At 39.4% G+C, this 26,044-nt stretch overlaps 2 protein-coding genes across 15 annotated transcripts; one reads left to right on the top strand and one right to left on the bottom strand.

The window, feature by feature from the left end:
* The first annotated feature begins 427 nt into the window (after positions 1-427).
* On the top strand, positions 428-3,098 carry LOC135164504 (ubiquitin-conjugating enzyme E2 N). Of its 4 annotated transcripts, none has more exons than XM_064124916.1 (3): positions 428-1,027; positions 1,652-1,912; positions 2,112-3,098. In XM_064124916.1, the coding sequence occupies exons 2-3, from the start codon at positions 1,668-1,670 to the stop codon at positions 2,320-2,322; spliced, it is 456 nt and encodes a 151-aa protein (XP_063980986.1). In that variant the 5' UTR covers positions 428-1,027; positions 1,652-1,667; the 3' UTR covers positions 2,323-3,098. The 4 variants fall into 4 exon arrangements, with proteins under 4 accessions (XP_063980986.1, XP_063980990.1, XP_063980989.1 ...); XM_064124920.1 differs by lacking the exon at positions 428-1,027 and adding an exon at positions 1,072-1,183; XM_064124919.1 differs by lacking the exon at positions 428-1,027 and adding an exon at positions 1,231-1,380.
* A 518-nt stretch (positions 3,099-3,616) lies between these two features.
* Positions 3,617-25,788, bottom strand: LOC135164497 (uncharacterized). Of its 11 annotated transcripts, none has more exons than XM_064124900.1 (14): positions 25,526-25,788; positions 18,613-18,953; positions 17,379-17,708; positions 16,442-16,630; positions 15,827-16,331; positions 14,759-15,349; positions 14,528-14,662; positions 13,706-14,445; positions 13,296-13,485; positions 12,811-13,116; positions 12,168-12,204; positions 10,888-11,030; positions 6,555-7,463; positions 3,617-6,395 (listed from the first exon to the last, which is right to left on the bottom strand). In XM_064124900.1, the coding sequence occupies exons 2-14, from the start codon at positions 18,888-18,890 to the stop codon at positions 6,324-6,326; spliced, it is 4,425 nt and encodes a 1,474-aa protein (XP_063980970.1). In that variant the 5' UTR covers positions 18,891-18,953; positions 25,526-25,788; the 3' UTR covers positions 3,617-6,323. The 11 variants fall into 11 exon arrangements, with proteins under 11 accessions (XP_063980970.1, XP_063980969.1, XP_063980968.1 ...); XM_064124899.1 differs by having other exon boundaries at positions 18,613-18,931; XM_064124898.1 differs by lacking the exon at positions 25,526-25,788 and adding an exon at positions 25,167-25,498 and having other exon boundaries at positions 18,613-18,931.
* Between the last annotated feature and the right edge of the window lie 256 nt (positions 25,789-26,044).

The raw sequence follows: 26,044 nt of genomic DNA, 5'->3' as shown, positions 1-26,044 counted from the left end.
TGTAGATCACGAATATGAAGGTTTGCTCATTTGTGCAGACCCCAGTCATCGAATACAATCGATTAAAAATTGAGATTACTCCCCAACTCCAATTTATTACCCGGCGCCTAATGAGCAGGTGAATTTTTGGGGAATTCACCCAGCCCCGCCAGAATCGATGGTCGCGTCTCTCAACGTCGGGGTCCGTACTAACATGAAAAACCATCGAACGTCTAAGCTCAGTAAAAACGGGTACAAACATCGTACAAACAACAGATTAGTTGTTTTTTCGTAAACCATCACCAGTCAGTTCTCTACGTACGAACAATTATCTACGGGACTACAAACAAACTGATGCATGTACAATCATGTACGAATGATGTCGAATCATGTACATTAGTTAGTGTCTTCCAGTAAAATGAGAACGAAAAACAATTGTCCCCATTTGTTGGTCACACTGAGTGTCCATCTCTGTCGGTCCCTTACTCCTCCAGACTGAAAAAAATAGGAAGTAGAAAAACAATGCTTGAATGTGTCACAAAAATCGACAGTTAGAGGAACGATGATCTCTTTCGTTAGCTTGTAAAATCAAAAAAGTGATCGTGATTGAAGGAAATTAATTAAAAATAGTCGACCAAAGTGAGACAGACGATTCGCAGCGCTATCAGGCGGATGAGTCGTGCGGCGACTCGTTTCGCCGTTCACATTTCACACACCGAAATTAGATTATAGGATTTATAAAAAAAAATTCTCCGAGTACTGCACGATATCCCTGGAGATAGATAAATCAACTGCAGTACCTGGGCCTCGAGATTATTCCAGCACCCATAACACAGTGGTTAAATAGTTATTTATTTTTATTTGTGGTAATCAATCGTCCGTTGGAGACGCATCAGAGCTTGAAAACCGTCGACTTGGAGGTTTTTACAAGTGAGAGAAAAGACGATCAACGACACAATACTCTGGGAGTACACGATAGTGCCGTGCCAAGACGTTACCCGGGTTCCCATTCGACGCGGGGGCATTTATTTGTCGGTTATATAGACACGTACGTACAGAAATTAATCACTCAGTAATTTTAATCGTCAATACTTGTCTAGTAACTGTATTCAATCGCCTAAAACTGTTTTCAACCAATTGGTTCCCCGGCTGCAAACCGAGAGGCTTTTGCCTGCACGATTGTTCGGCGTTCTTGGTCATCTCAGTAATAGCCTTTTTTTTTCTCTCTTTGTTTGTCAAAGATTGAAGAAATACCGCAAATATTGCTGTCTAGTCGATTTTTTTTTGACGCTTGACCTTTTATTGGGAATTCAAGGGCTTCACAAGGACATAAGTTTTTATTGATTGATTTTTAAAAAATAAGTACGAGGAATTAGGGCTTATTTTTCTCCTTCTTTGGTGGTAAGGTCATACCCCCACTTCGTTGTTTCTCGGATCATTTATTTTTCTTGACTTGACTTTTCATTTTTATACCATTCGTGGCTCACGGTTTTTGCCCCATTTTTTTTTCTCTTTGTTCTACTCGGCCTGTCAATGTCAGTGGTTGAATGAACGGTGAAGTGGTCTTCAGGATGATGGTTAACTTCTTGCTTGAGATTATTCAGATAGTTGGACAATATGTTGAAGTATTTAGAACTACTTGGTGAATTCATGTGGGTTTTTCGTTTTGTAGAATATTCAATGAAATAATGGCTGCGTTGCCAAGGCGGATTATCAAAGAAACACAGAGACTGATGCAAGAGCCTGTACCTGGAATCAGTGCTGTACCAGATGACACAAATGCTAGATATTTTCACGTTATTGTGACTGGACCCGAGGACTCGCCATTTGAGGGTGGCTTGTTTAAGCTCGAATTGTTCCTACCTGAAGATTATCCAATGTCAGCACCAAAAGTTAGATTTATCACGAAAATCTATCATCCTAATATTGACAGGTAATTCAGGAAGGTGAAACGATTCACCATTTGTAATTCCATCTATGATACAAATCTCAGTGATGAAGTGGTGGAGTGGTTTGAGAAAATTCTCTCTATGTAAAAATAGTTGGATATTCTCTTACCGTTTTACCTCGTCACCAGACTCATTCCATTTTCCATTAGCCATGCTGATGCATAAATATTATTCAATGTTTAGACTGGGAAGAATCTGTTTGGACATTCTTAAAGACAAATGGAGTCCAGCACTTCAAATAAGAACGGTATTGCTATCAATACAGGCACTTCTGAGTGCCCCAAATCCGGATGATCCATTGGCGAACGATGTCGCTGAATTATGGAAAGTCAATGAGAGCGAGGCGATACGTAATGCCAAAGAATGGACTCGTAGATACGCTATGGACAACTGATCTCAGCCGAGTTTCATAAGTCAGCTAATGCGTTGCCCAGTCCACTCAGATACTTCGAATTATAATCCTCCTGGCACACTGGCGACGTTCCGTACACCCGTGTCCACAATTTTTCTATGCAAATAATAAAGTAACAACAATAATAATAAAACACAGTTTTTTGTAAAGAGTTTAAAGAAAAAAAAGAACAAAAATTGGTACAATTTGGGTCTGTATTTTTACGTGTGCCTGGGGAGTTTAAGAATATTTCGCACCGTTCAAAAATGAAAGATAAATGCTAAAAAATTAATTCGTTGAAATTCATTAAAATCTCGGTCTTATCAATGAGACTGTTGATTACCTTGTGGATAGAATTTAAGATTGAAATTTCATTGAATTTATTTACCTAGTTTCACTAAAAATACATATAATTAACTCGAAGTGGTTTCATGGAATGAATTTAGATTTACGAGATGAAGGTAATCCGGAGAATTTAATTGGAATAGTTTCCGTCATTTTTATTTTTTCCCATCAAATCCTGAAAATGTAGATAATTAATCAGATGGTGAAGAGTTAGTGGCCCTAACGTGCTGTGCAATAAGGCGCCCATTTCACCCGTCCGAATAACTGAAACATCGGATTGATATCACAACTCAACGCATTTGGTCCATTGGAACCTGATTCCATGTGGTGTACAGTATTAAGGATATAAAGTGAAACAGAAAAACATTCATATGTGCTTATCAATGTACCCAGAAAATTACGAAGAAAAAAAAACAAGCGGAATTCAATACTAATGTGACTGTCTGTTTAATTTCCTGTTTATTCTCATTGATTTTCCTTGTGTGCAATTGGGATTTGCTCGTCAAATCTCAATACTCAATTCATCTTCATTTACTCTTCAGATTGTACATAGATGGTAAATATAGCCTGACATCCTTTGATAGATATATATTTTTTAATTATTATTTTAAAAGTCAAGTTCAAATATCTGAGATCGATGGTGTAGTATCAATTCGATAGTTACCACAATGGATTGTAATTCAAAGGATGAGTTTTTTTTTTAATTAGCACTTATGAGAACGCCTCACACGACGTTGTATTTATACAAACATGAAAAAAACATTGATAAAGTATATAAAAAAAAAATAAATGTCATTTGTACTAGATAAATTTGTATTAGAGTAAATAGTGGTGGCTTTTCTTTCGCAAATACCGTACGATTCATCTCAGATGGACGCTCCTTCCGTTAGCTCAATTATCAGCAAATCGAGGAAAAATAAAAGATATCATTGATGAAATAAAAAAGTAGATGTTTTTGAATTCAAAATTACAGTTTATTGTTATCTTTGTGTGGACTAGTATAATAGTTATTACCATATACACATTCAATAGCTCACTGATAATTTAACTTATATTATATACCACTCACAAACATTGATAAAGATAGTCGTGATGATTTTTTTAAATATATTTTTTTTGTCAATTATATTTCACTTTTTTTCAGCGTGCCTCTTCACGACTCGCAAGCTACAGCGCGCAAGCTCTAGCATCATAATAGGATTAATTTCTTAATTTATATCATCTTTTGTCCCTCTCAATTATTTATAACGTTCAATTTATATCGAGTCACTGCCCAAACATCCTTTACTCGCAATTCCCATTAGCTTTTTGGAGAAAAACAAAAATTAATTCCAACAAAACATGCCTCTAAACACATTTTACATATAATTAGTTCAAATACAGTACAAGTTAAATTTCTTGTTAATTATTTCTTCCATATTACATCCTCCATGTCTTAATCTCTGTCCCTAGCAATTATTAACAGCCGACGATTATTTATTTATTTTTCTTCTTCTAAGATGGAGTAATGAATATTGGAGTAGAGTAGCTCAGAACTCCCATATTCAATCGCCACCGTATCAACATGATGTCGTAAAAAAATGATTTATTCTTTTTCTAGACATATATATTCGCTTCATTATTATTTTCTCGTCTTAATAATTATCTCAAAAAAGAGGAGAGCTATTCGAAAGAAATTGAAAAAGAGAAGGTACTCGTTATCTACATGGTAAAATTTTTTTTTTCGACACTGAAGACGAAAATTGAATGATAGTTACTTGGCTCTCACAATTTATAGGGATTCGAGAGGATGATTCAAGCGATGAAATTATAATATCGTGACATTGAGGAGAGCGAATATCGTAGATCGGCTAGGGTTTTATTTTTCAAGCAGGTCTCGATGCACTCAATAATACAGCGAAGCATAATCATTTATCATTTCTAACTCCCTCTCGTGACATCGTGGATTCAATGTTAACAACAAAAGCTTATAAATCATTCTCAGAAGTTCAGTCCGGGTGGCTAAAACAGTCGAGTATTATCATTTTTCTCCTATTCCTCCTCGTTCTTTACTTTAAACTGAAGACTATAATATACTTTGCCCTTACGTTTTAATGACTAGATAAGTTTTTTGAACTTGTTAGCCACCCACCTATACAATATCTTTGTTCCCGTATTAAATAATCTGATCTATTCCAATTCTCATCGAGGATATGAATTAAAAATGGCTACATTATTCCCTCCATTATCTCTCAATCAACAGTCCTTGCTATATTTGCTGAGAATAATTTGTTGAAATGAAGATTTGATATTGTGTTCTTTCTCAAATTCCATGATCGATTTCAATCTACGTGAGCGTTATTCATCGAAATGAGCACCACCAGACGGTGAGGACTATTATTCTCCCCATCTAATCGAATTCGAATGCTTTTGCTCAATATTTCAGTCTGTCGAGTACTAATCAGATGCAAAAAAATGCTTCTTGCCAATTTATGACTCTCCCTACAGTTGATAAGTATTCTGTGGTGATTAAGTATTACGAGCTTTCAAGTGAAATGGAAGCTCAGTGGCAATAAAATGAAGAAAGGGTAAGAACACATTTGTAGGATAGAGATGTCCGTCTTTGTCTTAATAATTCTGTGGTTTATCATAATTTATGGCATGCTCCTCTAAATATCACGTTATTTGTCATGAGGCATACAAATTCAAAATTACATATTAGATACACATGTCTTTTAATACGAATTCATCTGTTTTTTTTTTTCAGTAAAAATTAACAGACTTGGGCACCACCATTTTCTGTTTTTTATCTTCAAGCAAACTTTCTTAGCTTACGCAGAAGGTAGAGGAATGTATAGATCCATCATTTTCTTTAAATTGAGTTTTCGAGGACTGGGAATAGAGTCATTCTGTTTAGAAATACTTGGACTACATAGTTTTGTCATTAAATACGTAATATACAAGATTTCTTTTGTTATATTATCTTTTAGCCCTGCTCAAGAACTTGAAATGAGCTTTTTTGTGCTATTTATAATAGTGTGCATTGAATTTATCTATCATCTTCCTTGGCGTATTGATTTTTTGAAATCCACCAATGTGAATTCCTACAGCAGTTTTAATGTTTCAAATCTCTCAATCGGACTCACCTTTGCAGTTGAATAATAAATATCTTTGCAAAGCATTCTTTCTTAATCGATGAATTGAGCCAAACTGAGCATTAACCCTAATTTACATTTAAAAACTAGCGTCACAAGCCTAACGATCCAACACTAAAAATGTTCATTCTCCAAATATTCCAAAAAACTGCCATAGAAAATCCCATTTACGTCCTGATAAAATGTATTTATACTTTATTTATATTTCATATTTATATATTTATAGATAGACTTTTTCTATGATAATCATTATATAAATTATGCTTCAGATTAAATACTTAGTTAACGTCGTTTCATCATCATCTTTTTTTGTATTATATCGTACGGTTTAGGGTCTTAGGATCACTCGAATATTCATCATTTGGAACAAACCTTTCTTCCTTGGGGGTGGGGCGGGGGGGATGTAGCAGCGGATGGCAGATTGTATTGTCTGTTCACTACGTTTAAATGGCCAGGTTACTGACTGTTTACTCCATTAACACGTTTATTTTCTTTTTTATTATACTTTTTTCCTCCTTTTTTGTTTTATATGTACACTGGGGACTCTTGACCTGTCAGTAACCTGAACATTGATGTGGGCATTGTCTTCATGAGAATCTGAAATCAAAATATTATAAAAATGTTCAGGAATTCTCACCATGATCATCGGATTGAAATGAATTCGAAAATTTTCGTCGAATTTTCGTGCGGTTTGTTTTCCTCGAGATATTGGACGAATTGCTGTCGAATTTTGAAGTAAACTTATTGATTACTCACCTCGCCAACCGACGTAGCCAGAAGATTGACAATCTTCTCGTGGGGTACCGCGACAACACTCTGATTGTTGATTTCGATAATCCTATGGCCAACTCGTACACCACCCCTCTCAGCAATTCCTCCCCTCAACAAACTACATATCACACCGTTCTGTACACTAAAACCAAGCTGATACTTAGTGTCTGGCCTTTTTATTTTGACCTCAACCACTGGTGCACAAGGTACCACAGTGAGTTTAACAACTGTCTGATTCTTAGAGTTTTTTATATACGTCTGACACGTGGACAGTGGAAGGCCAACCAGTGATACACCATTGATAGCTATGATCTGATCACCAATGTTCAATTGTCCGCATCGTGCAGCAGCTCCAGCGGGTGCCAAATTAGCGATAACAACTGTTGGCAACATTGAACCCCATCCAGATTCAACAATAACAACACCCAATATTTCACCTTTGGCTTTGGGTACAACAACTTCCTTCTGCATCTCCTTTTTGGCGAACATCTGGAGTTCATCGCCAAATATTTCCTGGGAATTGAGCACCTCCTGGTAGTCCATTTCCTTAACGAAACTGTGATCTTCTATTCCATTGGCTTTAAGAAATTCCATATAAGCTACTTGAAATGCCTGACCAATACTCTGTGCGATAAACTGTGCCTCTTCACTCTCAAATACATGGCATATCATCTTTGGTGTTCTATTTATCTTGGGTGCTTCTTCCATTTCGTGGGGGACGAATCGTCTGCGAGCCATGAGAACCACGAGATCACCAATATCAGCTATATATGATATTGTTCTCAATGCATGGTCCATCATAATTTCCTTAAGATCAGTGTTCAGGACCATAATTTTTTCAGTTGATATGAAGAGATCCACCTCGGTGCTGGGCTGAGTTTCACCGTCTGGTGCCTGCAATATATTTTTTTTCTCCATCAAGAAAATTCCTCTTTTCACTCTACGGGGAACGCGATAAAATTAATCAATTTACTCACCAGTGCCTAAATCAATAGAAGCAGCATGTAAGCGAGTTATGAGTTAGTACGGAGGCTTCAATGTGTATTAGATGAACCTTTTTATCAACTAGTTGATTTATCAGTTCAGAGGAATTATGAATTAATGATAAAATTATTTATAAATTAATCAACTAAATTATAGTAACATAACTAAACTTATTAATAGTGCACAGTGATGATTGATGATCTTCGAGGAAAAATTATGATCATTTTTTATTCACTTTTTGAATGGTTATTTGTACCTCCAATTGTTCAATCTTCATTCCAATTTCCGTTAAACGAGTATAATTTTTTCTCCGCGCTGCAAACCATTTTCTATCGGTGTATACAGATCCTCCATGTCTGTCGTTGTTGAAAAAAAATTACTACAACTGGACAATTCACGTAGGGGCTTGACTGAAGCAGCTCTATCATAATTCATAAAAAACCGTAATGCAGAGAACTTCGATCAATTGAATTAATAACGGAATAGCATTCAGTTACAACACCAAAGCGTAACGAGGGTGCAGTCATAAAAATTCATCATCAAACCGGGATAAATAATCAGATAACTCTAGATATATCAATGTAAAATCAACACAGGGTTCACTGTATAGCGACTGAAATCGGTTTGCAGCATAAAACATAGTGAAATGGGCATAAACGATAAATAATCGATAGAATAATGGAAAGGCATGCTAAACCAAAGAATAACGATTCAAACAAGCAGTTGGGGGTTTGGGAGAAAATAGGAGAGAAAAAGACGAGACTCGAAGCCACGACAGTGTAAAATAAATATCAATTATTGGAAGGTAATTGAAAAATTTTCCTGTTCTTTGAAAAAATTCATCAATTCTCTCAAACATTCTGATTTTTTTTTTGTTTTTAAAAGGGGAGTGAGGGGCGGACCTTGATTTTAGTGACAGCCTCCTCGACCATGTGCTTCTTAAGGCGTTTACGCCGTTTTCTTCCCCCTTCCTCTTCCACCTCGACCGAACCGAGAAAATGTAGCCTGAAAACGGTGGTAGGGCCAAGCTGTTGGCCGCCGATTGGGACAGCCAGTTTATTTCTCTCCTTTTGGTTGTCCAAAGTATGTTGTTGTTCTGGCTGTACCCCACCGGCGACACTTCCTATGAGCTCCTCACTCGAGTCACAATCTTCATCTTCAATGCTCCCTTGCGATGCAACACTGCAGCGCCCATAGCCATGCTGGCCCGGACCATAGTTTAATAGAGTTGACTGCATTTGAACTGGCTCGTCCTTGATCGTTATTGTCAATCGTCAGTTGTTGATGTATGGGGCGTTGATATCGCGCGAAGGGCCAAACAGAACAAACAAACAGAAAGGCTCGGCTAGTTGTCAACAATGCCAATAGCAAACCACCAAAGGGAGCCAATTAGCTAATGCTCTTGTCATCATTTCCCATGGATTTTATATTTTTCATTTACTTTGGAAATCTGAGTCACTTTCTCGCATTGGGATTCAAAAAATTGTTCATCCGATTTTTTTTTTTTTGGAGATAGACTACTGAATGTGGGTGGCAAATTCAAGCAAGCCGACATTGTTACTCAAATTTTCTGATTTAATTTTCAAATGTTATTCAAAGGGGATGGATTAAAGTCTTTGATTGCCACTGGAACTCAACGAGAAGCAATCAAAGACACATTCAGGAACAGCTGGGGGATTTTTTCAGGTACGTGACACACATTTCGAGATTTAGAAACTTTCTGGATACAGGATGAGGATGAGGGGGGAGGGGGGTTGAGTGCAAGCTTGGACGTGGTACTCTCACAATCGAAACTTTTCCAATTATTGATTTTAGTCAGTCTTTAAAAGAAGAAAAAGGAGCCAAAAAGTTGTCAATTTGTCTAGATTACATTCACCTTTGTGATTAAAAAACTAGATTGAGTGAATTTTTTTTTTCCTCGTAATTACTTGGCGTCACTCCACGTTCTGATAATAATTGAAAAATCTGGTTTTCTTGAAAAATATCTGATTATTAATATTAAACAGCTCCTGGCATAATGCAAATCAAATTCAAAATTGAAATTCAACAATAATGCTCTTGCACAAAAGCTACCAATGATTTTTCAAATTTACTCCATCATCCAAAGCAAAATAAATAATCAATGTAAACATTCAAACTTGGCTTCTGTCTCTCATGCCTATCTAATTTCTCTCAAATTTAAAATAACGAATTGAGAAAAAAAAGGAGTGTGTGTGTGCGTATTTCAATGCTTGGTGGTAACTTTCAATGCCAAATAAACTACGAGAAGAAGCCTAACTTATAAACTGACAAGCAGATGATTTTTCAACACCAATTAATAGTAATCAAGTCAAACGAGCGACACATCCAACAGACACATAACTCAAATGACATTAAAATAATTAATAACACATTTACACTGACAAGATGACAGTGTTCGGTGGTCGGGTGGTGTTTACAATATTTTTTTTAATCGTGATGTGAGGAAGGGGGTCGCTACACTGAAACATTCAGGCCTCTTTGCATAACGGCCATTGCACAATTAATCATGTATCCGTTGACGAATTAACTCCATTGATAGTCACAAATGAGCCAGCGATTTAAACTTCAAATCCATTAATGAATTATTCACTCAGCGTGGCTCCGTATTGTCTCATTGTTCAGAAACTTCAGCTAATGCACTAACTAAAGAAACTAATTGAGTTAATCTTAATCTAAGAAAAATTATCAAGGAGCTTTCAATGAATAAACTATAACACTGAGATGATGCATCACCCCTAAACACTGTCCAAATCACGGTAATTCCAATTAAAAAGTTCTCCACTGTGAAGGCAAAGTTTTCCCCAAAGAACTTTATAATTGCTACAGTAAATATAAATATCGATGAGTTTCTGATTTGAAAATACTAGTCACTCGATATGATTTCCCACCGACAAACCTTTATTATCTCAAACTAGTATATACTTCATCTCATGATTAAAACATAAATAGTAAATAGTTATAGAAGCATTCGTAGCATGCCACGGTTTATGCTCTTCCCTAATATTAATTTCACCCATGATGAAAAAAAAAAATCATTCGCGATAACAAAAAATATTCATATATACAACAATAATTTTTAATATTCAGCGAGGTTACCCTGACTGAATGTTTATCCATGAAACGACCATAAAATTAATAATACGGAGATACAAACTACGTTTTTTATCCATCGATTGTGAATTTAGCCTCTTGATTGATATTAACTACAGATATCCCACTGAGAGTCATCAGAAATTATTAAAAATGATTATACATTTTCCCCATTGAGATTGAATAAATTATTTCGTCATAAAGTTTATGGCCAGTGACATACCTTTATCCTGGATACAGCCTCCTCCGCCTGACACATCCTTGTGGACTTGGTGGGCTGGCCTTCGCAGACGAGTTGTGTTGAGCCTAGGTACCTCGCACGAAAAAGAACACCCTCGATGAGCACTGACGGATCGTCCAGGAGGCCTGCAAGTGGCACAGAAACACGTGTTTTACCCTCAATATCACTGACATCCTTAATAAGGGTTCCAAATGTTATGACGTAGTCTGTGGATGCGCGAAACAGTTTAATCGCGCTTTCAGGGTCGGGTATGGCAATGGGGCACTCCACGTCATTCATCACGAAAGGTTTTCAATGAACTCAACAAATACGAGGAAAATTTTGTCTTATCGATGGTATGCTGAAGATACTATTTGTTAACTATCTAAACTTTCATATCTGTGTCGAAACTAATCACTTTATGATGAGGAGTTGATAAAAATGTCAATTCGTCGCCTCATGGCTGTTAACACTGTTGACATAGAACAGCGAAAGAGCTATTGTAATCAACTCATCGAGTTTAGAAGCCAAATAAAAGCGGGAATTGCGTTACTCGAGTGGGAGACTAGTTTCAGTGTATTCCGGCTTAACGAGTTGCATTAATTTAGGCATCAATGTGGTATCATGTCAGTGAGAATATCTTTTTTTTCATACATGCGTGATTTATGACGTAAGGAGTGAGGATAAGTGATCGTTAGTAGCATTGGACGGATTTTTCTTATTGATTGAGAATCCATTTGCGGCGTTTCTCTAGGCCAAATCGATTGAACTGAAATTAAAGTTTGCACGTCCCCTTATCGGAAACCTAATCCATGTGGAAATTCAAATGTTTGAGTGGACTAAGGATTTCCAGATTAACGTGCGGAATATTTTTCAGTCTAGGAATTCGATTCGCTACTAAATACAAGTCACGTTTAAGAATCGAGAAGGAATTTAGGAGACTGTATTTATCAGTAATAGCTATTTTTGCGGCGAATCAATGTAGATGTTTAAGAATGATAACGCTATTCCCGTACGGTAATGTGTGTTTATAATATTTTTATAAATCAGGGCAAACCTGTAGGTTCAAATGCTTGAGTGATAAAAAATACTAAAGAGAATTATCGTATTGAGTAAATACTCACCAGATGTTCAAGACGATTCAGATAAAATGTCCAAAGGCGTAGGCGTTAATTTGGAGAATAAAAAATGGAAAAAATTAGCTTGTATTATGGATGGAAGTTAGATCAATAGGAAAACACCATGCATTTCAGGGAATACGGGAAGGGAAATTGAAAAATTACCTTCTTTGTTCCTACTCTTTTTTTTCCCATCTTTGTCCTGAAATAAACATTAAATTCATTGACATTTTTCAATTAATTGCTCTCTAATTACTACAGTTATTAGTTATTAGGAATGAAAAATATGCCACGTGCAGATATAGTAAAATATTCGTAGAAGAGGAAATATAGAGTCTCATGCAGAGGACTGTGCAACGCGCGGTGAAACAGATATGTGATATCAAGGGTGGAATTAGTAGAGAGAAGAGAATACTCGTCTTTAGTTTACAATGGACGCAAAGTAATCATCAGTTTGTCGATGTATTTGACTTGCGTGAGTCCATTCAGACTCGAAGCAGTGAGTTATCGTGAAAAATAAATCGATGTATCTGAATGAGAAACACGTGATTCAAGAGAATATTCTTTAAAAAATGTCGCATATTACTTTTTTTTTTAATAAGTTCATTTAAAAACACGTTGTCATTTATTTTGTGATTCTGCAGTACGTGTTCCTCACTAAGGACATGAACAAAATATAAGCCGAAGTCGAAACTAAACTAATTGGTAAATAATTAACCAGTGGTATGAAATAATCGTATAAACATCGATGGAGAAAAATAAAAAAAGAAATCTAATAAAAATTGGAAAGTGCAAACGTTCTGGGCACCTTTTTCACCTTTCCGCTGGACTCCTTGAGGCTCTGGGTGGGCGAGGGAGAATTTTTAACCGGGGTCTTCTGGGGACTCGTCGTTATTTTCGTGGGTGATGTTGTGTCACGCTCATTCGAGGGCGATTGAATAACCGTTACAATAGGTGGTGGAGACATTGAGGATGAGGTTGAGGGTAGGGGTTCAGGTGGAGTTAAAGCCTCTAATGGAGCTACACTCAAGGTTTTTGGTGGGGTTTGCTTTGGTGTTACGACTTTCGTACTCATTGATGGTAGCATTGTCCTAGTTTTAGGCTTCCGCCACCCCTGCATCAACATCAAATGACCATAAATAATTATTAATTCCGTGTTAAACAGCGATATCACTGGCACGAAACTACGTGCGTGTTACGAGGGAAAGTATGTGCGCCCAATCACCAAAAGAATTTTAGTCACAAAAGAGTAATGAATTGTCAGTTGTTCTCATTATATTTCATGATACATACCTTGTCATCGTAAAATCCCTGATCATCAGTTCTCTGTTGTCCCAGGAGTCGGTCAGTTTCGAGATCAGTGTCGGCCTCCTCCTCGTCGACAACTTCCTCCACCTCAACCTCATTCTCATCCTCAACTCTGCGAGCCTCAGAGTCCTCACTGTTGCTCTCTGTGCACATCCGCCGCCTGCCATCCAACATACTAAAATTTAGTTAGATATTTGAGGATTTAATTTCGTATTGAAATGAAAAAAATGCATAAGTAGGTGTTCAAATTATTGACACCAATGAATCATCGACGGAGCGAGGGAATTCTTGATGGTGGGAACAATGACAAAGGGGGTAAATAAAAATGGCTTCATATCACACTCAACCAGCCTCATAAAAAAAAAAGAAAAGAACTCATGATTTAAAATCATTACCTTGGAATCCAGATAGGTGAGACATTGGGCTCAGGTGGTTCCTCCGAGGGCGATTTAACCGGTAATGTCTTGGTCTTTTGCAGAGCCATTCTAATATCCTTGATGGCAGCCTCCACTTCTCCCCCAATTTCAAGGCTCATTGTCTGTCTGCCCTGTGGTGCCGGTGGTGGCGGTGTCCCTAATGGATCCAGACCGTCAAGATGGAGTTCATTCGTCTCGTAGGAATTTTCTTTCTGTGCTATAAATAAATCTGGTGACGTTGCTTTGAGTGTCTGCAGTATATCTTTCGTAACATTTAGAGAACTGTCCTTTCCAGTCTCGACATCACTTCCCATAATGTCATTTCTCGTTCTCTGAATAATTTCCTTCTCAATTTCATTGATCTGCCTTTTCATGAGCATAACCGTGGGATTATTATTATCAGTATCACTGGCATGTCCACTTGACAGGCCATCCTCGAGCACTGGCATACTGGTGTATATTCTCAATGAGTCAGAGTTGTTACCTAGATCACCGACAGAGCCCAGTAGGCCACTGGCTGGTAATAATTCATTATCCATCATCATCAGGGACATTTCACTGTCTAAATCTCCACAATTGCTGTCGCAGTCTGTTGTCTCTGGGCTTAGGGTAAAATTACGTGAGTGGCCAACTTGGAGGCCAACTTCAGTTTCACCAAGATCACCACTGCTACCTGTACCCACTGAGAGGTCTAAAAAATTGTTCTCGTGCTCTGTTGCCTGAGAGGGGAAGACAATGGAAAATTATTCAGATGATTCGATCCTTCAGGAAAAGTTTCTCGTGTAATGGAGGATAACTTACAGATTGTGGATAATCAGATCGCTGTTTCTTAGGTGATTCGTGGACCATAACCTCTTCGGTGCTCGGTAATCCACTGGCTAGACGTTGTCCAACGTAAGAACTTCCTCCCTGACGTCGAAGTTCGTAGTCCAGGTCCTTAAGAACAAAAGGGTAATAATTTAGTTTTGTAAAAATTTAACAACTCAGCAACTCAATCAGCAAAGTTGAGGACAAGATTCTGATTGAATTTACCTGGAAGGGGAATGTCTCCCCATTGTTTTCTTTCTCCTCATTGGGTGGTGGACACTTGAAGAACTCCTCCAGGACTTTACGTGTCTCCGAAAATTCGTAGAGATAATCAAAAGTACTGCCACCAGGTGTTACCAGACTGGACAAATTGTCAGAGCTTAAAAATGATGGCTTCAGGAAATCCTCCTCTTCCTCCTCCTCCTCTGGCTCTGGTGTTTGCGATTGTAGCTCAGGTTGGGGTGCCTCTTCTATAGTTGGTGATACCACTAGAGTACTACTTATCTCGTTCTGTGGACTCGAAGTTTCAACTAATATTTCAGTCGTATCTTCTTTCGCATTTGAAAGATAATCAGTCTCCTTGTCCTTCTGATTTGGCGTTGTTGGTAATATTCGCTGGGGAAAGCCTGGCCTTGGTGTCATGTACATCGATGGCGATGACAATAAACTCGGTAATCGTGAATTTTCACGTACACCGTAACGACGCGGACTACCGGAATACTGGGCTATCGGTAATTCACCAATTACTCTCGCAACTTTGTGATTACGTTCTGGTGATGGTGAATTTGCCTCACAGTCACTCGCTGGTGTTATTACCTGGCAAAGTGGGTGGATATATTAGGGAAGATAGCTCGAGTGTAATGCAAGTGAGTTACATTTTTGCATACATTAAATTTAAAGGCTATGTTTTTGAATTTAAATGAGGGTGCTAACGACTGTCGTATGTATTTTCCGGCAGCTGCAACAGTTATGTAAAGTCCAGAATCGTGCAGATGTTTACTGGTGTAAATAAAAGAGGAATGAAGCCATTTCACATGAGAAGAACGAGCGAGAAGAGTATCTCAGTTAATGGCCGGGAAAAAACTTTTGTGAAATTTCAATATTTCTCGGGAGTGGAGAGAGTTTCCTAATTTTTCAAACTCGGTAGAGAAATATTACTGGGTGTCTGCATTTTTCACAACTGCGGAGAGCTCTCGAACTAGTCTTCAACTTATTTTCCAGGAAAAAAAAAAAGCCTTTGAAGTTGGCAGAATGTCCTCAGGAGAATGGAGAGTGATTTTGATCGTCTCTTACCTTAAAAAAGTCTGAAGTATTTCTAGGATAAGTTGATGTGGGACTTGGAGTACTCCCAACGCTGGATTCCAACGGCTCCGATGAAATCCTCCGGCCTTCGTCCTGCTCCGAGTTCAAACAGGTATTGTTAACCTGCTGTGTATTTGTCGTACCCAAATCCAGTCTCAAGCTCTGCCAATTGTCGTCGATATCGTCGAATACAACGACTTCACCGTCACTTACGATAGCCATGCTTCTGGCTGGTGTTGTGTTATTCGACTGATAATCTACACAATTCTTCGGCAATCCATAATCCAAATCGGTAATACTCTTCGGCACTGTGTACTCTACATTATTACTATTTAGAACCGAGTCATAGTTTATAATACGATTGCTTCGTGCAGCCTTTGGTGAATCATAATCAAGAATTGATTTTGTTGCGTTACGTCGTACTGAGTGCACTTCGGATGAGAATACTGTCTCTGTTACCTCACGATTTGAACGTTGTCTTCGTGCCTCGCCACACCTTAAATTAAAATTCATGGGATGTTGAGGGGTGCAAGGTAATGTCAATATTGAGGTAGATCGAGGACCGTCACACCTGAATTTTAATAATCACACCGGTGTAAACATTACCTGCTTCGGAGTTCCCAAACACTCTGCCTGTTGGGTGATTTACTATTCTTCTTGACAGTCAACTTATTATCTGTCTGCGAATCATCATTAGGCACGGACTTTGATGAGGTCAAAAAACGAGGCTTCCTAGCAGCAACTTTACCTCTGCTCTGAGAAAATACTTCCCTTCCACCAGCAATTTCGATGATCCTAATGCCACAGAACAAAGTCGTTCATTACCTCATGACAGAAGTCAGAATCCAGTGGAAGGTATTGTCCTGACACAACGGCTACAGTATTCAAATGACTTAATACGTTTGAGCTGGTACTCTTTTTTGTCAATCCCCCCTTTTGCTTTGTTTTTAACCACTTGTTAAACATCGCGATGAATGATCATTCCGACACTAACCTCCAAACTGCGTGGCCGTTTCAATAAATAATGTAAATTTCAATTATGAAAGGCTTTTTTTCAGCAATGTTTACATTCAAAAAGGAGCGAAAATTACGTATTTTGGTTAAGATTAAATCACAGATTGTTGATATGGCTGCGCTCACTCTTCATTCAGGCGGGACTAGGGAGAGAGAGAGAGGAGAAATTGGAGTCTATTCAGCCGCTTGATTGCGCTGCAATCGACTTCCGTTTCATTCTCACTTTACTCGCGATTTGAAATTTATGTATTTCTTCTATTCACCTCGAGAGAAAAAAAAAATCCCTCTTGGGTGCGAGTGGAGAGGAGATACCTTGAACTTATGGATCAGTTTTACATGCAAAAATTGTTCTAGCTCAAGATTGATTCTCCACTTATTCTGCGCAGCAACGTTTGTTCATAACAATTCCCACAACAATTTTTATATCAATTTCTTTCTCTTATAAATTATGACAGTGTTTTTGTCGCTAAAATTTTACCGGTTTTATCTGACAGTACAGTAAATTGTCGTGTTCAATCGTTTTTCTCACCGAGAATCACGTAATTTGTAACTCCTGTCTCCCTTGGCCGAGGTGAGAATGTAAACGGGTCCCTCTTCCGGACCACTGTCGTCATCCTGCTGCGACTGTCCCTGATGATCGCTTCCCCCGATACTCCCATAATTCTGTGCATCCTCACTCCTACCAGACGCTGACGACGAGGAACTGGAAGACGTTTGCTTGGCAGAGGTAACAGTTTGCTGATTGACCTGTAACTGCTGATTCTGACCCGTCTGACCCTCGAAGCCCGGCATCACGCCAGCCGTCCTACGGGACAGCGAACCTGTTTTTTTCCTTCGACTCGTCGCTCGTTTTCTACACCTACGGACGCAACTTGGTATACTATACTAAAAGACTCAAAATGAACTGAGGAGTTGTTACAAATCAAATCAATAAATTAAAATTCATTCAGTTGTAATTTCTGCAGGGAGATCCCCTTTTCCCAGAGTTCAATTTATCAAAGAAAGCAATTGATGGGAGAGGCGGGACATGACTGGGGTTTTTATTTCTTTCCGTAATATAAAATACAAAAACCATTTTCCCAGAGTTGGAACATCTTGAAAGCTTCAAATGGGGTCATTCTAATCATGAGATTCTAAAGCTTGTCGAAAATAAATTTTCAATTCTTTTAAAAAAGAAGAAAAGAAAAGTAGTTCATTATGATCTGGCTATTCTCTACGATGAAACAATTTTTTTCCCTTCGGTTTGTCGATTTGTCACCCTATCGTACCCCAGCCTCCCCAATTATTCTACATGACAGCAGAATCTTCCTGCAGCAGGAAAATATCTAAAAAAAACCGTGAACAGGTTGAAAGTCTATCTATATATTTCGTTAGTGAGGGTAACACCGTGCAACAGGAGCTCCAAATGAAAGCTCTCTTTCCTTCATGTATATTTTCCTTCTCCACAGCAAAATGGGAACGAGGAAGCTAGGGCAGATGTGGATCGATGTTGGTTGCTCCAATTTTCCAACAGAGGGTGGAGGAATTTGCGGAAATTAACGTGCGTCCATAAACACAAGCCTTGGATAAACGAAAATGAAAAAAAAAATTCAAACTTTCAGAATGAAATGAGACAAATAATTAGAAAAAAGTAAGCACAGAATTTCTCTTGCCCAAGTTGCATCCTCCAATTACGTTAAAACAGCATTTAAATTGCTTTGCAATTCTTCGTTTAATTAGACTCTGTCATTCAGTAAATTTGGAGCTTTGATTTTGTCACTTGCCTGTCGGTGGTGTCGTGCTCCAGATCTATCATGTCGTCAGCTGGATATCCACCGCTACCAGTGGCAATACTTGCTGGCGACGACGTGGAGGACGACAGCGTACACGTATACGTTGCTGACTCCTGTTTCTGTACGTTATTACGACGTTCATGCGGCTGATGCTGATTCAACTGATGCTGCGTATCTGTTGTCCCCAACTGCTGGGGATTACCAGCTCTAGGCCGGCATTTTGGAAACAAGCGATTCAAATCAGCGTTCTCCAATATCAGACTTGTCATCGCCAACTCGTTAACATTTTCTCTGACCCGGTTTCCATTATCTGCAATTGTTTTTTTCGAATACTAAAAAAAATACTAAATAAAATTGTTGTGTAATTACAGGGAATTTCAAACATAGACATTTTGTCATATGCGGAGAACTCTGTCCCCAAATTTTGAGAAATTCATTAACGAAAACGTTAACTAGCTATTCAAATTTAGCTCAATCATCACGAGCGCTTGTCATGGAGCCACTAGTTATAGAAGTTGGTTATCTAGAGTTGGGAAATTTGGAAATGAATTATAGGGGTGAGAATCAATTCATCTGTTGATATAATCATCAGGGGGATTGTTAAGCCCCGGATTTGCTGAAAACATGCCTGCATAACGGGATTGTCACCAGGTCGACTCATTCGTGTGGAAATTTCCACTTCTGAATTGCCTAAGCCCAGATGAAAATCCGTCGAATGCCGCACCCTCATTTGTGACGAAAAAAAAAAAAAATATGTGGGCAATCTATCTGGAATCTGTCTGGACTAATGACAGGTGAGACATAGAAAAAACATCGGCCTTTCCAATATCCGGAAGAGCTCTAAAAGTTTAAGTGTCCTGATAAGCATCTTCGATACTAACTCGATAAACTATCAGCGATACCGCCAATTATCCTATCAGGATTGACTCTAATTGCCATGAACATGATCGAGAAAGTAATCAAGGAACTTCTCGGTTCCCTCAGACCTTTGCCCCGTGAAAACTTGGCCGAACACGGGGGAAAGTCCCTGAATGTTTTTCCTCACTATCAGATACACGAGTTCAGACAATATGACGACAACTCGGTGGCAATATTCCCACCGACAATTCTCCCATTCCCCTTGACTTGGAGTTTCAAGCATATACTTTGAGGAAACTGGGAAGTTTCGGTGGTGCCAGGGCACTAGACTCCTTCAAGCCCTGTATTTCACGCGTCGAGACGTCAACACGGTCTCCACTTGGATTTGGGAAAATGAAATTAGTAATTGCCGGTTCTCAGGGAGGGAGCAGATGAACCGTGAAATCAAAGCCAGCGAGGGGTGAGATATCTTGAATTGAGAGTTGTTTCAAGAACTTTTTCATCGTTGAGTGAAGGGTTAAATTAGAATTCTGTTAATAATCATTCCACGAGAAAGAAAATTATTAATTCTCCCAAAGCTAGAATCAGCAGATTTCAAAGGATTCCACTGATGCTAATGAATATTTGGGTGGAGTTTACCCAAGGGACACACGATTGGAACAGTGAACCACTCTGGGATTGCTGATGTGTCAACCCATTTCCCACGTACAGACGATTTTCAAATTGAATGATTGCCTCCACCACCGTCAAACCCACACCCAAAGCCTCGGTTTTTTTTCACCTCGATTCCATTGTATTGATCATTAATTTCTAATGAGTCCGCTGAAATGCAAACAACCAGTTGTCTCTCATTTCCATTCAACATTATCAGAATGCAAGCAGTGAATTAATGATGAGCATTGGGAATCGAAGAACGTCGGGCTCCCAATTGGGAAATCTTGTCGTTTTAACAGTGAGGGGCAATCGTTATGGGTAAAGCGGAAAAGGCAGTTGATCGATCTCTGGAGGGGTCCCTGAGGAGTTCGAGACTGAAAACCAAGTGGGGGCGTCAGGTGGCCAGCAAAACCATGCCATTTCGTCTGCAACCGAACGTGATACACTATCCCACTGTCTCGGGGTATTAAATATCCAATCCAATACGCCCCATCCATTCTACCGCAGGTCCATTAACAGGGAAAACTAAATTATGAAATTCAAAATATTTTCATGAGTATTGAGGGACTTATGGTGTCTGTAAAATCAAAAAATGTGGATCAGTTGACAGTGTTTGGGCAGATCACGAATTATTAATTTTTTTCGCAAAGTTATTTTGATTATTCAAACGTTCAGAAGGGAATTTAGAAAATAATACTGCGGGGGTTGGCCAGGCGGCACGTCACCGTGGTATGGTTGGTGATAGGGCGGTGGGTGGTGGGTACAGTAGGTTGATAACGTAGGGTTGGCTTTATACGTACAGAGAAACGGAATCAATAGGGGGTCACTGGCATCAACAGATACAATCGGCACATTTCGAGTGCCGCACGAGGGCCTCAAGTGTCTGACTCCCTCTGTACCCACTCCACTTATCCAGAAACACACGAAGGACGCATATTCAATTGTACTCGAGTGGACTTGGTTGCCTTCTCCAATACTCGACAATACCCTCTCCCCGATTTTTCTTTTTCTCGGATTTTCTCACCTGCCGAGATCCTTAAAGGCCGCAGTTGCGAGATTCGGAGTGGGAAAAAGAACTAGCGCCGGCGCGAAAAACCAACTCGTTAATTTCTCACCCACTTGAGTCGAGCAGTTTTCCACTCACGTGTTTTTTCAACAATTTTTTTTTTTATCCCTTTTTCACACCTTTATGTTACCCGCGTGTTGACCGAGCAAAAGCTTTCCAGCGGCTTTCTGTGGATTTAGAGAGTATCAAGTCCCTTTTTTGTTTTCCCCGAGATCTTTCTCCGCCGCATTGTATTGAGAATTTATCGGGGGACGAGAAACTGGTAAATCCTCTCGCATTTTATTTCAATTACCCAAAGCGACCACAACTGCATCAGCACGACGGCCGGGGGTTGATCTCGGATTTTTTTTTCAGAAGGAGGAAAGTAACTTTCGCCAAAATTGAATTTAGAGCCCGGGCGATTTTTTCCCCGAATTTGTACGACGAAAAATATTCCGTAAAAATTACGAAACTCACAGTTCCCTCACTGATTATGGAATCGGCTGCCAAAAATTACGAAACTTTCCGGAAAAATTGCACTCCAGAATTACGGAAAAGATACGCAATTTTTTTTTGAATATTTCTATTCATAAACAACAAACCCCCGAGGGTGATGGAGGGGAGGGGTGAAATTGTTATTTTATGTAGAAAAATCTATCGCGATCCCTTACACCACATGGCGCACTCAATCTCCTGAGCGAGATTATGCGCATGTTTTTTTTTTAACCAGAAATGATTGAGTCATTGTCACATATTTTCCGCTTTCCCCCGAGTGTCCGGCATCTCCAACGAGAGCTTGAACGCGTGCCAGAAGCAAAGTGTCGGTGGAAAATGTGGCTACACAATCCATTTTCCGACAGAGATACTCGAGTGCTAGTTGCGAGAGACAGAGAGATGGAGTATGCGAAGCACCCTCTTTACACCCCTCTTCATCCCCCCCTATCCACCCTTTCCAATTCTGCGTGTGTGTTTGTTGGAAGCACCATCGTGCCACTCGAAAAAGCCCATGGAAGTGCAAGGGAGAAACACACGAGACTCACACCTATCTACCTCCCCCTTCGCCCTTCCCTCTTTATCGCTCTTTATGCACCCCCTGCTCGCTATCTCCTATCCCCCCGGAAATGTACGCAGTGGAATTCGCCGTCGAACTAAGGGCGAAGCCAGACGGTTTAAAGAGAAAAAAGGAGAATGAAAGTTTAGAAAAAAAAGGGAAGAAAAAATCGAGGGAATAAGGTGTCTCATGTGGCCACGGGACGCGAGACACAAGTCGATCGATCGATTCTCCTCTATCGCCTGTCTGCCTGTCGTTGCTTTTATTATATATGTACCACCACATGGTATATGTATATCCATTTCTCTGCATACAGTTTGAACATTTTGAGAGAAATGGAATTGTGGCACAGTAGTCATATGTCACAGTCGCATTATTCATTAATTTTTTTTTTAAATAATCATTGTACCTCGAGACGGGGGCAAAAAAAGTTTAAATAAAAAATAAGCGAGCTCGTCATACTGATGACTGCACGCTGGCTCGAGCATTTGCCCCCAGGATTTCCAATAATTTCCGAGATATTTCTAGTTTAATCGATGGAGCTTCATTTAATGGGAACAATTATAAACGGATGTGGGTGGAATTTTTCCATTCCGCTGGAAGGAGAGAGACAATATTTACGAATCACCGAAGAAGTTATCAAGGTTCATTTCAGTACTTTCTATCTTGACAATTTATCCGACCCCCGCCGCATTGAGGGCATCTCATTTCCAATTAAGATTTCATGAAACTCGTGCATGCAATCCTGATTTTTCCCTTTTTCTATAATTCTTCTATTTTTAGTGCACCCCCCACAGTAGATATTCAACGGAGGGGCAAAACGGGTACTTGAGGATTTGTTAAATAATGAAACACCAAGGGATTGATGACAAAATAATTGTTTTTTTCTTGTAATTTCTTAGTTGTCCTATTTCTGTGCGAATTATCAGTTCTGTAAGTTCATTAAATTATTTATTACTGTACGCCTATGCAAATAAATAATAATTCATGAAATTGTCGACCATCTCCATCTGAAAGGCGAAAAAAAATCCGAAGCGTATAAATGGTGCAATAAAAATTGTGGAAGATACGTAATTTTTATCGAATACTCCACTCTACTCTGCACTGTCCTGGAAATTATCAGTCAACAGCTCGTGAAATTTCCTTTTTTCCAGCAGTGCATCCCCATTATCGAGAATTTTTCTGAAAATACCTCGAACCCGAGCATTTCGGAATTTTCCCCCCTCCACCCCTCCTACTCCTCTTCCACCCCTTCCAGAATTTCTGACCTCAGTGCCATCAAGCTTTATATACCCGTAGCGCTCTCCTCCCCCGGCGGGGGGATGGTACGTTACAACCCGAGATCTGGGGAGGTTTTACCAAGCCACTCTCTGATATTGCATTTGCAAAGCGTTCATCGCGTCGACGCGCATTAGACAGGACCGCATTTCATGGAGACGTTGATCGGACGAACTAGAACAAGGAGTTGAGAGACAAGAGGATGTAGGAAGGTACTGACTGCCCAATGGATATCGACTTTAGATTGCCCGACCCGTAACACATTCTCCGATCATTTTTATCCTTTTTTTTATCCCGCGGGATTCGCGTGTCAAGGATGCAAAAAAAAAGCAACAATACTCGCGTATGAAATTCCAGAAGTTACGAAGAACTCCTATCACGGTCTCCGGGTATTTTTTACCACACAGAACGTCGAAAAAAAAATTGTTTTATCCCCCTTTCACGCATGAGAAATCACGGTGAATATATATTTCTCGGGGTGATTTTTTTTCACATCATAAAAGAGTTAGAGCCCCTCTGGCATGGAATTAAAATAAAAACGTTTGGCATTTGCTCACGATTAATGTGAAGAAAACCTCATTGCCTCATTGTAGTGACATTGGGAATATTACTTGTAATAATCTGGAAGCTTTCAAAAAGGAGAAAAAATATTCATTTATATTGATGAAGTCAAATGGGTTGGGGAATGAGTTTGAAACACCTAAAAACAGTATCTCGTGGTTGGCATGTACATAGAAACGTGAGGGTAATACATATATAAAACCGTATACACTCTGGGGCTTGCTTTTTATATCGATTTTCTTCGGGGTAAGCGAAATGCCTGTTTCTCTGCGGCAGGTGCGATGAGAATACGAGCGAGACGGAGAACTACCGGTGAAGGCTTATGGTGTTTACAGGAGTGAGATGGACTGAGAGAAGGGCGAACGAAAGACCCGTAGGGTGGTAGGGAGGGGGTGGGGGAGAGGACTTATCATATGAAAACCAAAGTCTCCCCTAACTAATAGCAGAAGAAGGAAGATAATGGTAGCTGAGGGGGAGGCACATGAGTCACTGAAGAAATGGTAGACAGGAAGAGGACGAGATGGGGAAGGCTAAGCGGATTTTCCCGTGGATGGACACGTCATCATGATTACTCGATAAGCTTATTGGGAATTGAATGACTACAAAATGAAACGATTTCAGTCATTTGTTGAATGGAATTGCAAAACCAAAATCATTGGAGAGAGTATATTCGAGTGGACGAGGCAAAATAAGGGCTCGTCCTGTTCTGACACTGCAAAGTGACGTCGGGGTACGTGAAAAGGGATGTATTAGGTGTACTTGTTATTTAGAAAAATGTGTTAGAATGGGGTTGATGTGAAGGCAGGGTTATTTCATCGACGAGGCGGCGTAGTGGCAGTACGTCGGCCTCAAGCAAAACCCCACCGAATCGATCCAACACACAACAATTTCCTTTTTTCGTTGACGAATGAATTTCATGAGGCGATTTATAAGGGCGGTATTCGATGTCAAAAGCGTTCATTGGTGCGTCTACTTGGTTGTACAACCCCGTATAATGAGCAGTCACGAGCCCCCAGGAGCTGACGAAATGCTCCGGAGAAGGGAACAAAAAATATGGAGTTGATAAAATAATGGGAAACTAGTACGGTTCCTCCTGACCTTTTTCAACTCCTCCAGTGGTTTCAACAGATTTGCACTGGGTTTTTTTCGCACTTTTTTTTCACTCACTGAACACTCGGGACTCTGATAATTTATGATTGTCGGATCGTTTTTTTACACCGTGACTTTATGAGGAAATCTCTCGGTTCTACGGTTCACTGACGAGGGAGAGAATACGACCAACTCGTTTCCGCGATTGTAACGCGGGTGGTGGTAGCAGAGAGTGGCCCCCTGACCGGTCTGCACAGATGGCGCGCGTGCTTGGGGATGAAAGCACAACCCCCTCTTCTCAATTACTTCAATGGTTTTGCAGTTTTTCGTCGTGTCACTAGGGAATATAATTAATGCTTTTCTCTTACCTCTTATAAAATAATTATTTTCCTACTTTTGGGATTATTTTTTCTTTTTATGAAGTCCATTTTTTGATTTTTTTGACGTGACAACGTCTTAAATTAGGTTGCGGCTGGGAGTCACTTATGAAAAAGTGTAACGCCCGGTAACGTTACGATGAGTCACCGAACGAGAGAGAGGCCCGCCGAATGCCTTGCGTCTCTCTCCCACTCAACTATGATCGGTCTGCCGCGCATTGAATCGGCGCATGCTTGTCTCTGTCTTTGTCTTTCTCGAACGTTCTTGGCGTTGGAAAAACAAGAAAGCGTCATAATACAAGTTTTGTTTTTTGTTTTTTGGCTTTATGATATGTGTAGTGTATGTTTGTGTGTAGAAATTTTCATATGAATTAGGTAGCCAAAACGAAACAGAGAGCTGCGGTCGGCTTTAAAAACGATATGCGAATATGATGAATTGAAATACTTTTTGGTTAGTAAATTATTTTCTTTTGTTTTTAATAAAAGAAATGTTTATTTTTTATAATAAAA

Source organism: Diachasmimorpha longicaudata, chromosome 7 (assembly GCF_034640455.1).
Source record: "Diachasmimorpha longicaudata isolate KC_UGA_2023 chromosome 7, iyDiaLong2, whole genome shotgun sequence".
NCBI lineage: Eukaryota > Metazoa > Arthropoda > Insecta > Hymenoptera > Braconidae > Diachasmimorpha > Diachasmimorpha longicaudata.
This window is presented reverse-complemented; position numbering and strand designations above follow the sequence as displayed.